Consider the following 12,975-nt stretch of genomic DNA (forward strand, 5'->3'; position numbering starts at 1 on the left):
ATTACATGGCAAGTGTGAGTGAGCCATAACACCATTTCTAGAGGGTTTTGCAGACAAAGAAAAATGTTTATGGCAGAAAGCACCCACCAGTTTCTATTCTCATATAGCCCCATTGAACAAAAGAAAACTTACTGTAAGTCTTGGAGGCAGGATTAAAGGGGTTATTTAGAATTAAATAATTGGTCCATTAGACAAGTAGAAAAATGGACTTACCCATAGATAGATATGTATTTTTTTTATCAGCATTCTGTTCTTCTTTAGGGCACTCTTGAAGACCAAATCATAGAAGCTAACCCAGCGATGGAGTCATTTGGCAACGCCAAGACACTAAGAAATGACAATTCCTCCCGCTTTGTAAGTTATTGGTATTTCAGACATATTTTAAACAAAATTTGTTGAGCAAGATAAAAAGAAAATTAAATATTCATGAATTTTCTATTGGCTGTATGTACGACTAGTCACAGAGTTACAGTAATTTCCTTTTATTTCCCATAAATCAATAGTGATGTATGAAAATGAGAAACTTTGTAAAATATCTTATCAGCTAAATCTGCTTCTTTCACTATATAAACTCCGTATTCAGTGGTAAGATCTGTATTCAGTGAAGACAGATTTTCCCATTGCTGAAATAGGAGATGGCAATTTCTCATAATGTCCTATAGAAAGGTGAGCTAGAAACAGACACACATTTTCTGCTGCAAATTTTCCTGAAACGACAGTTACACTTTAAGTATATGATGGATTCAGGACCAGATGCTTGCTGTCTATTGCACGTTTTCCAATCTTTGAACAGTGTGGACAATAGTTCAGTATCTGTACAAAATGAGATATTTTATACTATACACAATCTAGTTAATGTAATTAGAATGCCATCATTAGATGTATGAGTGAAATTGGAGTTAATAGTGGTATAGGAATACAGTATAAGAGTAAAATTAGAGCACTTAAAGGGGCTGTCCAGTACTTTTATATTGATGGCCTATCCTTGGATGGGTATCAAAATCAGATTGGTGGGGGCAGGGCTGCCACCAGGAATTTCAGGGCCTTATACTGGCAAAATATTCGAGCCCCCTTGAGAGTTCGCCCAGGCTCCACCACAGCTCTGCCTTCACCCCACGAACCTTCCACAATTCCACCACCTACTCTTGGAAAAACTCCACTTCTCGGCACAGCTGCGGCTAAAACCTGCTGTTCTGCAATCCTCATCACTGTCTCCCATAGAGAAGAATCAGAGGCATGAAGGAACGGCTGCCATGGATATTCAGCAGAATGTCGGCGGGCTTTCCACTCCAAACCTGCTTGAAGATCCGCCTTGTGAACTGACCCTAATAATTATCCCATATATTGTATTGTTTAGGGGATAAGTATTAGGTTACTAGAATATCCCCTTTAAGACAGGCAACAGTACCATATTGCAGGCAGACAGTCAGCAGTCAGTAGGGCTGAACTTAGTAGTACTTAGTAGTGTGCAGGCAAGCAGCAGACAGAGACGGTCTCCAACTTCACAAGCAGGGAAGGCGCACAAGAAGAGTAGCTGGTGGGTGGTCCAGTGGGTGGACAAAAGGGTGGTTGGATAGGGGAATGTGAGGGTGGATCGGCAAGTGGACAGGCCCACGCACCTCATCACTTTCAGGCCCTCAACTCCTGCGTATATTGTGACGCAAGGGCTGGGGAACACCAGCAGCTTAGAAACAGAGGGCAGGCCGTCAGTGTCTGACATCACTGATGTCAGATGTAGCCAGCCCCCTGTGCTGCGGCCATACAATATAAGTAGCTTTAACTATGAGTGACTGGCACCCCAGGGCTTAATAAAGCAAAGTTTATAGCCCAGGTCCCAGTATACTATGCAGTCTGCCAGGCTGTTTATACAGTGGTTTGACTATGCTACCTCCGCGCAGGCTGTAGAGTCTCACCCACTCCCCCTCTTTGTTTTTGCTCACCGGAAGCCATACACCAGTAATGGCAGAAATGCCCTGATGGTGGCCCTGGGTGGGGTGCAACTTACAGCACCCCTGTCTATCTGCTTTTCCCCATGTTGGTCAGATGTGATCAGTTGCAGAGCAGAAGAGCACAACTCCATCCACTGTATAGTAGACGTAGCGGGGTACTGCAGTGTCACCTCTATTCATTTACATAGGGACAGATGTGCAGGGTAACTGATGGCTGTACTGTCAGATTATATAACTCAGTTATCTTTCTTTCCTTAGGGGAAGTTTATTCGAATCCATTTTGGACCTACAGGAAAGCTAGCTTCTGCTGACATTGATATTTGTAAGTACGACTGTAGGAATCCATTGGGTATTCATATACACGTGTGTTAAATAGATTTAGGCAACCAACCAATTAATTTCTATCTTTGTGATAGTAGATATTAGATAAAATAGATAGTGATTGGTATTTCCTGGCAATGCCCTTCTAGTCATCTATGTTAGTAACAGTATTCGTATGGGGCAACTAATATAGATAGGATGCAATACAATAGAATAGAACAGAACAGAATAGAGAGAACTCATATTAATCAGAGTGTTTTTGAGAGTCTCAATATTTTGTATTATTTAGTCTATTTTATTCATTTAATTTTTTCGAAAGACCTTTTGGAAAAGTCTAGAGTGATTTTCCAGCAGCCTGGGGAGAGAAGTTACCATGTTTATTATCAGATTCTGTCTGGGAAGAAGCCAGAGCTTCAAGGTAAAACAACTATTTATAAAATGTCTGAAAGTCTCCACATATACTAATATAAGTGTTAATCCTCTGCATATCTTCTGATCTTAATATTTGTCTTTTTTAATAGACATGCTACTGCTTTCCACCAACCCCTACGATTACCATTTTTGCTCGCAAGGTGTAACAACTGTCGACAACTTGGATGATGGAGAGGAACTTATGGCTACTGATGTATGTAAAATGAATCATATATATGTATAGACTGAGAATACGATAGCCGATTGAAATATACCGTAAATGTATTCTTGTATTAACTTGAAGAAATGTAAGTGACTGCATTCACAAAATAAAGTCCATATTGTGATTTATTGGTTCAGTAAAATGATCTATATTGTACACATACATGTCACACCAATTGTGATTGTTCCAGAAAAACACATTTTGGACCTTTGTTTAATGGGCACTAAAGCAAATGGGTAACATTACTGATACGTTATTGCATCTAAAAGTGTGTCATGATTTTCATTTGTAAAGAAATATAAAAACAATTAAGGATATTTGATTGAATGAACATGCGAACGTGAAGGGGTTGTCCAGTGATATTAATGGGACAGGATAAGTAGCAAAGGAGAAACTCAGGTCTACTCACCTACTAGCACTCACCTGGATCCAGCGCAGTTCACTCTGTGCTCTGCACAGAGACAGGAAGCAATGATGTCACCGTTTCACCAGCCACTGGACCGATATCATCTGTGATTGACTGTAGCGGTCATAGAACTTTCAACAGAACATCATCATAAAACATCTGGTGACATGCTACTTGAGTCATCAGACCATTGCAGCCAGTCGCAGGCAGCTGATAGAACGGTGCCACCACCACTTCCTTTCTCTAGGCTGACCACAGTGGGTGCCAATAGGTGAGTATGTCTGAGTATGATATTTTTCACATATTATCTACCTTGGGAAAGTTTTATTTTGTCCAGACAACTCCTTTAAAGGAGCATTTTGTGATTATAGTTGGCATTGATTGTATTTTTAGTTATTTTGCTATAAAAAAAGGTCTAAGAGATTGCGACATGGAAGGATAATAGACATTAATATATGAATATAACAGGTGTTTTTTTTAATATGCACACAGAATTTGATGTGCTTTGCTTGTCCTTCTTCTTACAGCATGCCATGGATATTTTAGGCTTCAGTCAGGAGGAGAAGACAGGCAGCTATAAAATAGTCGGGGCTGTCATGCATTTTGGGAACATGAAGTTCAAGCAGAAGCAGCGGGAGGAGCAAGCAGAGGCCGATAACACTGAAAGTGGGTGCATTGTCTGCTTGTATCAGTAAAGCCTCAGTGCAGCTGAATAATGATCAATGAAACACCATAGTTTAGCGATATGCCCCACTAGATGTAAAGGTGAAAGGTTTTTTATGTTATATATGTAGTTTAGAATAAGTGTGAGACCACAAAGGCGGTTTTTCTGAAATAAAGTCATCGGCCATTGGTCACCACAGGTGGGTGCAGTGTTCTTACCCTAAAGCAGCTGTAATAACAGAGTAACAAAATAATTTTCTTCTTAAAGGAATTATTTTGGACTTTGGTAGCTAAGAATTACAGGCAGGTAGTTCCTAACTACCTGCCTGTTCTTCCCAGAGCCGATCTCTGCTAGACCACTCCTGTCGACAATTCTACAGCTTCTGCTGACGTCCTGTCAGCAGAGCAGTATCTTCTCTTCCGGGGATGGTTCAGACGAAATTCCACTGCTTCACTTCAGCTCTCAACAAAGTAGCTTCTTTTCTTTAACGTCAGCTGAATCTGTAGAAGAACAGAGATGTAGTTAGAAACTACCTGCCTACTAGTTCTTAGCCCCTTACACGAAAATAATAAAAGTCTGGGATAATTCCTTTAATTACTTGGCTTAAATCGTCAACTGTTTATTCCTGAAGTCATTGATTGCTTATGGTATCATTTTCTGGCTAAACCTCTGATATGTCTGCCTCCTTTAACTTGTACAGGTGCTGACAAGGCTGCCTACCTTATGGGGATCAGTTCAGCTGATCTTATTAAAGGTTTGCTCCATCCCAGGGTGAAAGTTGGCAATGAATATGTGACCAAAGGTCAGAATGTGGAACAAGTAAGTATTAATAGTTACATGTAAAGCTCTGGATTCTTTTTTTTGCAATAATTGTAATAAAGCTACAATGATTTTCTCTGCAATTGCAGCAAAAAAAGCAGTGTGTTAAAGCAGCCTAAATGTGCAAAGGCAATTTATTTCAGTATTTAGGTCATCTTCATATTTATTTTATCACATTAAGGGTATGAATAAATATAATCCAATGTCCTTGTAACATCCGAGTGCTGTCCCGTTTTTTCACAGACCCATAAACTTGCATTGCCGATTTTGATCCGACCCTTGGGTCAAAATTGTCTCCATATTTTGAAGGTACAAGTGCTATCTGTGAAAAATATGGATAGCACTCATACATTAAAAACTGACGGCTAAATGAGCCCTTACTTGTGAAGGAAGAAGTGAAACCATAAATATTACACCTTGGTCAAATGTCATGTGTTCATATATCCCCAACTATGCTTAGATCCAAAATTCAGTATCATTAGAGTATGACTGCCTTTGATATGTTGCCTATTATTTACTGTACTATTTTAAGTGTATTAATATTTATTTTTACGTTTATTTTCAGGTTATATTTGCAGTTGGTGCTTTGGCAAAAGCTACCTATGATCGCATGTTCAAGTGGCTTGTTAGTCGAATTAACAGGACACTGGACACCAAGCTAGCCAGACAGTTCTTCATAGGTGTGCTGGACATTGCTGGCTTTGAAATATTTGAGGTAATTTGTTATAGACAAATCTAAATGTCGGCATTGAACTGTCCAACTAGTATTAAAAGAAGGCAAGTCTCTGGGATGTATTGTGAAATGTTAAGTGGGGAAAGATGGGATGAAGAATGAATGCAGTAGTAGACATGGAGACACACTGGTCTGCTTGGGGATTGAGATACAACATTCTACACAATCTACTACATCTGAGTGTCCACCTGGAAATTATAAATGTCAGAGCGCATGTTCGCTCTACCAGCAACTTTATTGTTTATGGTCCTGTCGCCACATATGCCCCAGTGCCCTTTTGTGGGGGAGGGTGGGGAATTCAGACATATGCCCCAACAAGGCGACCGAGCATATACTAAATGCAAAGTGAAAGCACCCTATTTCTGTTTGCAGAGTTGCTTCATTTTGTAATTTAGACATACTGTAATAATAAAATGGTTGCAAACGTAGATTACTCTTTTAAGTAAGTTTATCTAGAATTGGAAGATTTTTAATGCAATATCATAAAAAATAAATGTTTTGCCTCTTTTAGAAGAAAAAGTTAAATAACATCTGCAAAGAGTTTGTATGTTCTCTCCGTGTTTGCGTGGGTTTCCTCCGGGTACTCCGGTTTCCTCCCACATTTTCAAAGACATACTTATAGAGAATTTAGATTGTGAGCCCCATTGGGGACAGCGATGATGATGATGTGTGCAACCTGTAAAGCACTGCGGAATATGTTAGCGCTATATAAAAATAAAGATTATTACTGTGCAAGGTGAAAAAAAACAATCACATTGTTACTAACAGGATTCTGTATTTTTCCCGTCCAGTATAACAGCTTTGAGCAGCTCTGCATCAACTTTACCAATGAGAAACTGCAACAGTTTTTCAACCATCATATGTTTGTCCTGGAACAAGAAGAGTACAAGAAAGAAGGAATCGAATGGGTCTTCATTGATTTTGGACTTGACTTACAGGCTTGCATTGACCTTATAGAGAAGGTATAAAATGTATATGATGTACTATTAGTCTTGACATAATGTAGATTTAAGACCCCTATACACTATAAGGGGCATGGTTCTCATAATCCAACTGACTGATGCTTTTATTCTTGAGGCAGCAGCTTACTCTGCTCTCCCAATAGAGAACGCGTAGACATTCAGCCTAGTTGAGTGTTCCTATGTATGGGGTGTAAGGAAGAGCTAGCTGTCAGTATAAACACCTTGTGGTAAACTGGATGAGAGCTTATAAGGAGGTTCAGATGTTATCAAATCCTCTGCAAAATCACATGTACGCATTGAGATTTTGCAGTGGTGGAATCACCCTATAGGTACTACAGTATGCACAACTGCAAACAGTGGAGTATTTAGCCATTGCAATATCCCATGCCATGAACCCTGTTGAATAGAATTCTGTTTTTTGGTCACCATTTATAAGGTATATTAAACTATGAAACACTTAATATGACTTTATCAGTCACCCACTGAATCACATCATCCTACATCAGAAGGGCCATCTGTCACTTATAGGGCAGCAATTTAATTATAAATATTAAACTGGTCAGTGAACTACTGACGAAAGTTTTGTCAATGAATCTGAGCTAAAACGAATACAAAGAGCAAAATATCAAAATGTTCAGAAGCCAGCAACAATTGTGAAATGTTTTATATATACAAGTATAGCTGGCATATTAATGTGTGATTTTTCATTTTTAGCCTCTAGGCATCCTTTCCATCCTGGAAGAAGAATGTATGTTCCCTAAAGCATCAGACATGTCCTTCAAAGCAAAGCTGTACGACAACCATTTGGGGAAATCTCCCAACTTCCAGAGGCCAAAAGTAGATAAGAAGCGCAGATATGAGCCTCATTTCGAGCTTGTTCATTATGCTGGAGTGGTCAGTGCCAAACTTTAAATATATTCCTGCAAAAAATTTTTGATCAGTCGTATTGTACTGACGATAAGTTGTTGCTTGGACAGGTACCATACAACATTATGGGATGGTTGGAAAAAAATAAGGATCCTCTGAACGAAACTGTAGTAGGGGTATTTCAGAAATCCTCCAACAAACTACTGGCCAGTCTGTATGAAAAATATGTCAGCTCCTATGCAGGTAAAAGTCCAAAACATAAGAGGGAGATTGGATGGATGTATGGATGTATGGAATGAGTAACATCTTGTGTTGACTAAAATGGAGCTCCATTGTTCAAGTGCAGAGTAATTGTATCGGTATATGATCATACTGAATTGGGTTAATAGTGATATTTCATATATCTGAATAGGATTGTTTCTGCAACATGTCCATGAGTTTATACAAACCTCATACCGACATATAAAACAATTGCATTAATATGTACAAGTCTTCTTGGGGTTGAAAAAATAGTCTTATTATTACTGTTATTATGTGAACTTATGATAACTATGTTAAGAGATCTTTCTCCAATGCTCCATAAGCAGGTCTTACTTGTATTTGGAATGAGGCTTGCAAATTACTGTTGCTATGCATAACATATATAGAGGTCACAGATATATATTGATTCCACAGATGAACCTCAAAAGGCAGGAGTAAAAGAAAAACGCAAAAAAGCTGCTTCATTCCAGACAGTATCCCAACTTCACAAGGTAATTTCTGCTGTATTATGGACATCTGTCGCAATGTTCACGAACATTATATACTATAAAAATGAAATGTATATTGTTCTTTTAACTTTAATGCACCCATTTAACAGATATTGATACACATAGTAGCCTAAAACAACCAACTTTGTCATATTCAATCTACAGTGATATATGTCTATTGAGAGATTTAACATGGCATACATGCATACTTCTATGTAGAAAAATATTACAATTTGAGAGTCCTCGGTGGTTGATACCTTTTAATGGCTAACTGAAAAAGATGGTAACAAATTCCAAGCTTTCGAGACTAATCAAGTCTCTTCATCAGGCATAGAACATTGTATGCCTGATGAAGAGACCTGAGAAGTCTCGAAAGCTTACAATTTGTTACCATCTTTTTAGTTAGACATTAAAAGGTATCAACCATCGAGGACTCTCAAATTGTAATATTTTTCTATCTACTGGCTAAAATTTATATTTTTCCTGTACTTCTATGTCAAAATTAAAACGGCATTTAGATTTGTGATGATCACATTAGGAAAATCACCATTATGAGAGTGAGGAAGTTAAGACTTGCAGTGATGTTTAGTTAAATCCATATCTTGAACATCACTTTAAGTCTGTGCTGCCTCCCACTCCAGAGCGCACAGAAAGAAACGGGAAAATAAGGTAGGAAACTTAAAATCTGGAATGAAAGCACTTTGGGAAGCCTTAAAGGGTTAGTCTCATTATCCAAAAATGGTTAAAACTGCAAAGTGCTTGTACAAACAAGCAACTTTGCAATATCAATAAGAAATAAAGACGCTCAACATGCCAATATTATTTGGGATACACCGGAAAGTTGATGAATGGATGCCAATTCTTGCTGTTGAAGCTCTATTGTGGAACCAAAGAAAAAAAAAAGGGTTTTCTGGCACTTCCATCCAGAAAATTAATCTTTTTATTGACAATTAATTTAAAAACACAAAGATCTATCTTGAGGCTAAAACCCTTCGTGTTTCTGGCGTACACTACGCCCTTAGTCATTTCAAATAAAAAGATTAATTTTAAGGTTGGCAGTTCCGGAAAATCCTTTTTTTCTTCGTCAGTTCAACTTTGCAATACACTTATTAATAAAGTTTCTCTTCACTCTCAACAATGGAGGGATTTTTAACTTTACTGTTTACAGAAGCAGGTTGTTTGGTACTCCAATGCAAGGAGTAAAGAACTTTCAAACTTTCAAAAGAGCTTGTAAATGCTGCTCTGAAACTAGCTGGATCTGGTTGCAGCATCGGAAAGGACACAGTTCAGGCCAGTGGTTCAATATTGCCTCTGGTCAGTCCACATTGCCAATCAATCAGGAGCACTCCACCTCCTGGCAAGAAGGAAGCCTCAAGACAGGAGAGTGGTGTGCTCCTTACGTTTTCTTTAAAACCACTTTGAAATGAATGATATTTATTTTTTAATAGTTCAAAATTTATATAAGGTATATGTATATATTTTTTTATTTTCATTACATTTTTATGGTTGGAAGCGAATTGTTCCTTTATTATCGTTATTTAACTACACACAGTTTTGTAATCTGATGCACTCTTGTGTGAGTGTGTTTGTTTAAATGGTAAAAAAGGAAATGAAAAAAAAATGGAATTAAATAGGTCTATTTCTTACTGAGCTTTGTAACTTTCCGTTCAGGAAAATTTGAATAAACTGATGACTAATCTCCGATCAACACAGCCTCACTTTGTTAGATGTCTTATCCCTAATGAGACTAAAACCCCAGGTAAGAAAACTGTGAAACTCACACAAATGAGTGAATTACTAGAAGTTAAAAGTGACATCGGGTTCGTATGCTAATTTCTGCCAAATTTTCTAAACAAGTTATATCAAACTTTTCTTGCCTGCCCCATTCTTATATATTGGCTGTGCCTGTTTTCATGTTAATGTGGATGATTTGGAATGTGGAAAAGACCTGACCCTTTTATCGAATTCTGGTGAATCCTATAGACTCAAGCATGTAATATGAGTTCCACCGAGTTATTACAAACATTACTAAAAATCTGAGCTGCAGAAAAAAAGCCTGTTTTCTATCATCTGTCAAAAGATACAAAAATCGCTGGAAGTCCGATATTGGGTCTACCCTGTCTGACTCAGAGTGGTCCCAAATCTGGTCCTCCTCCACTGGAGGAATACTAAATACCCTCATTCTGGAAACCAACTATAAAGTGCTGACCCGTTGGTATCTGACCCCAGCTAGAGTGGCCAAGGCAGTTGCCAACTACTCCCCAAACTGGTTTAGAGGTTGTAACTCTATTGCAGACATGTTCCATATCTGGTGGCTATGCCCAAGTGTCAGGAGACTATGGATTAGAATCTACCATTTAGTGTTCTCTGTCACAAATATAAATCTCAGAAAAAACCCTTGGGAGGCCCTACTCAATAAACGTATCTCCAACATTCCCAAACACACCGAGGCTCTTATATCATTCATATTTTTTGCAACCAAGCAAACTATAGCTCTGGCTTGGAAAAAAACAACCATAGACTTCTCCGCAGTTAAAACACGCCTCTCCTGGTACATGGTTAATGAAAAATTGTCAGCTATTCTTATGGACAAAGTGGGTAAATTCGAGAAAGTATGGCTTCCCTGGGCGGAATATACTAATCACACTCCTTTTGCCGTACCCACATTTTATTTAACTAACACTGAACCATCGGACTCAGAATGACTTTCCGCAATTATCACGCACAAAGTGATTTTACCCCCGGGCCCCCCTTTCCCCCTTCCTCCCCCCCCCCCCACTTTTTTCTTTTCCCCACTTCTTTTCTTACTCCCTCCTCCCCCTACCCCCCATTGTTGTTAGTATATAGGATTGCATACTACTCGTTTACAAGCATTTGTACATATGTCATATTTACAGCTTTGTAATGATACTTACTAATGCACCATATATGTAAATCGAAAAATTTTCAATAAAAATTTATTGTTGAAAAAAAAAAAGATACAAAAATCAGGCAGCTCAGGATATGACCACACTTATGAAAAAGTGCTAAACAAAAGGCTGTAAGTTACATAAAAAAAGCATAAATGTTTAAAAAAAAATGTATAAGCCTTTCAGGGGCTGATTCATTAAGAATAGCATTTCCTATGCCAGTCTTGAAGAATACCCACTGGTGTAAGATGCACCAAACTTATTAGGAGTTGTTTTTGCACAGCTATTTATTGCATCAAAATTTGTAATTTTTATGTGCAAGTATTCTGGCATAAAAGCCTTGAAACGAAACCACCTTTAGCCTGTTCAATATCCATTCCTGGTGTTGACATAAAAGTGTGTAATCAAGGCTTTACCTTGATAATACAAATAGAGCAATTGAAATTAATAATCTTATATAGAGGGACATGGGTAAAAGTAAGTGTCTGTGATGTGCCTTAAAAATTTGTTTTATCCTATAGGTGCAATGGATCCATTTATGGTCCTTCATCAACTAAGGTGCAATGGCGTCTTGGAAGGCATTAGAATTTGCCGAAAAGGCTACCCAAACCGACTTCTATATGCTGAATTTAAGCAGAGGTGTGTAACTTATTTAATTTGGTGTCAGCAGCAAATAGGCTGAACATGGTGTTGAGACACAAACATAGAAACTGTATTTGGGTGGAGGGGGGAACAGCCTCAAGTTAGGGTATACAAAAATACTCTCAGATAGGGCTTTCAATAATATTAGTATTAATCAATTTAACGAGCAGTGGACTTGTCGGAAAAATTTGCAGCTAATGTGGTGGCAAAAATAAAATACACATTACATAGCTGTCAGACAAATGATTATTAGACTTCTATGCTAGTGGGTTATCTAGAGACAGAACTCAAGGATCAGCCGCTGAAACATAGCAGGTTGGATCCTCCCCTCATCATGTCATGATGCCCCCATACACATCAAACTGTCACCCGATACTGCTGATGTCAATGGGTTCTGAGGACTTTATTCTAATTTTGTTTGCAAATGCGACCATATTTTATGGTCCAGGTTACAGCCACAATGTCTGGCCAAACCACAGGTCTCCTGACTTGAGACAATATGTCTATGAAGCTGTTAGTTCAGGTCAGGAGACCTGTGGATGGGCCAAACATTGCGACTGTAACCCGGACTGTAAATACGGTGTCATGAATATAACAGTGAATTTATACTTTGTACAGACACATCCATCCTGAGATGTGGAGTTATAGCTCTAGAAACACAATACAAAAAGTAATGGTTATGAAGAAATAATTAAATTGGTTTTCGACATTGGTATAAAAATGTTTGTCATTGTAAATCCACAGGTATCGGATCCTCAATCCTAATGCAATCCCGGACGACAAATTTGTTGACAGCAGAAAAGCCACAGAAAAACTATTGGGTTCATTGGACATTGATCACTCACAGTACAAGTTTGGGCACACTAAGGTACAGCCAAGCCAAAGTGACATCACGAGTAATACACATCTCTGACAAATGACTAAATTCTTCATACAAACATATTTGATAAACCAGTAATAGACTAGACTAGTAATAGCAAAGTGAGTTACATAAGAATGTCCACATTTTTGGTAATATTCAAATGTATTGCTCAGCAATATAACCTCAAAGCTTCATATTATAGCCCACATTATTGTCATACTTCAGCTTTTCGCTGATTTAATAATTGTATAAATCATTAGCTTTGTTAGCTGCCTTTCCAGTAAGTATATTTAATAAAAGGTAATATTGAAAAATCTATAAAACAACTGACCATGCAGATATTTTCTTTAATTATTAACATCAGTTTTCTTGCTCAGGATATAAGACTAAAAACATTTCCTTACAAAGTGAATAAGCTTGGAGCTACACTTGACCTCTCTACTGTACTTTGTGATATT

At 38.1% G+C, this 12,975-nt stretch overlaps 1 protein-coding gene across 2 annotated transcripts in view; it reads left to right on the forward strand.

The window, feature by feature from the left end:
• MYH7B (myosin heavy chain 7B) overlaps window positions 1-12,975 on the forward strand; it is a 53,467-nt gene that overhangs the window by 15,865 nt on the left and 24,627 nt on the right. For both annotated transcript variants that reach the window (XM_069752134.1, XM_069752133.1), the window contains exons 9-22: window positions 262-354; window positions 2,208-2,271; window positions 2,590-2,688; window positions 2,792-2,895; window positions 3,838-3,976; window positions 4,675-4,793; window positions 5,359-5,508; window positions 6,318-6,488; window positions 7,203-7,382; window positions 7,466-7,598; window positions 8,031-8,107; window positions 9,776-9,863; window positions 11,535-11,652; window positions 12,400-12,523. In XM_069752134.1, the coding sequence (XP_069608235.1) occupies window positions 262-354; window positions 2,208-2,271; window positions 2,590-2,688; window positions 2,792-2,895; window positions 3,838-3,976; window positions 4,675-4,793; window positions 5,359-5,508; window positions 6,318-6,488; window positions 7,203-7,382; window positions 7,466-7,598; window positions 8,031-8,107; window positions 9,776-9,863; window positions 11,535-11,652; window positions 12,400-12,523 (1,659 nt within the window). The remainder of the gene's footprint in view (window positions 1-261; window positions 355-2,207; window positions 2,272-2,589; window positions 2,689-2,791; window positions 2,896-3,837; window positions 3,977-4,674; window positions 4,794-5,358; window positions 5,509-6,317; window positions 6,489-7,202; window positions 7,383-7,465; window positions 7,599-8,030; window positions 8,108-9,775; window positions 9,864-11,534; window positions 11,653-12,399; window positions 12,524-12,975) is intronic.

Source organism: Ranitomeya imitator, chromosome 2, assembly GCF_032444005.1.
Source record: "Ranitomeya imitator isolate aRanImi1 chromosome 2, aRanImi1.pri, whole genome shotgun sequence".
Lineage (NCBI taxonomy): Eukaryota > Metazoa > Chordata > Amphibia > Anura > Dendrobatidae > Ranitomeya > Ranitomeya imitator.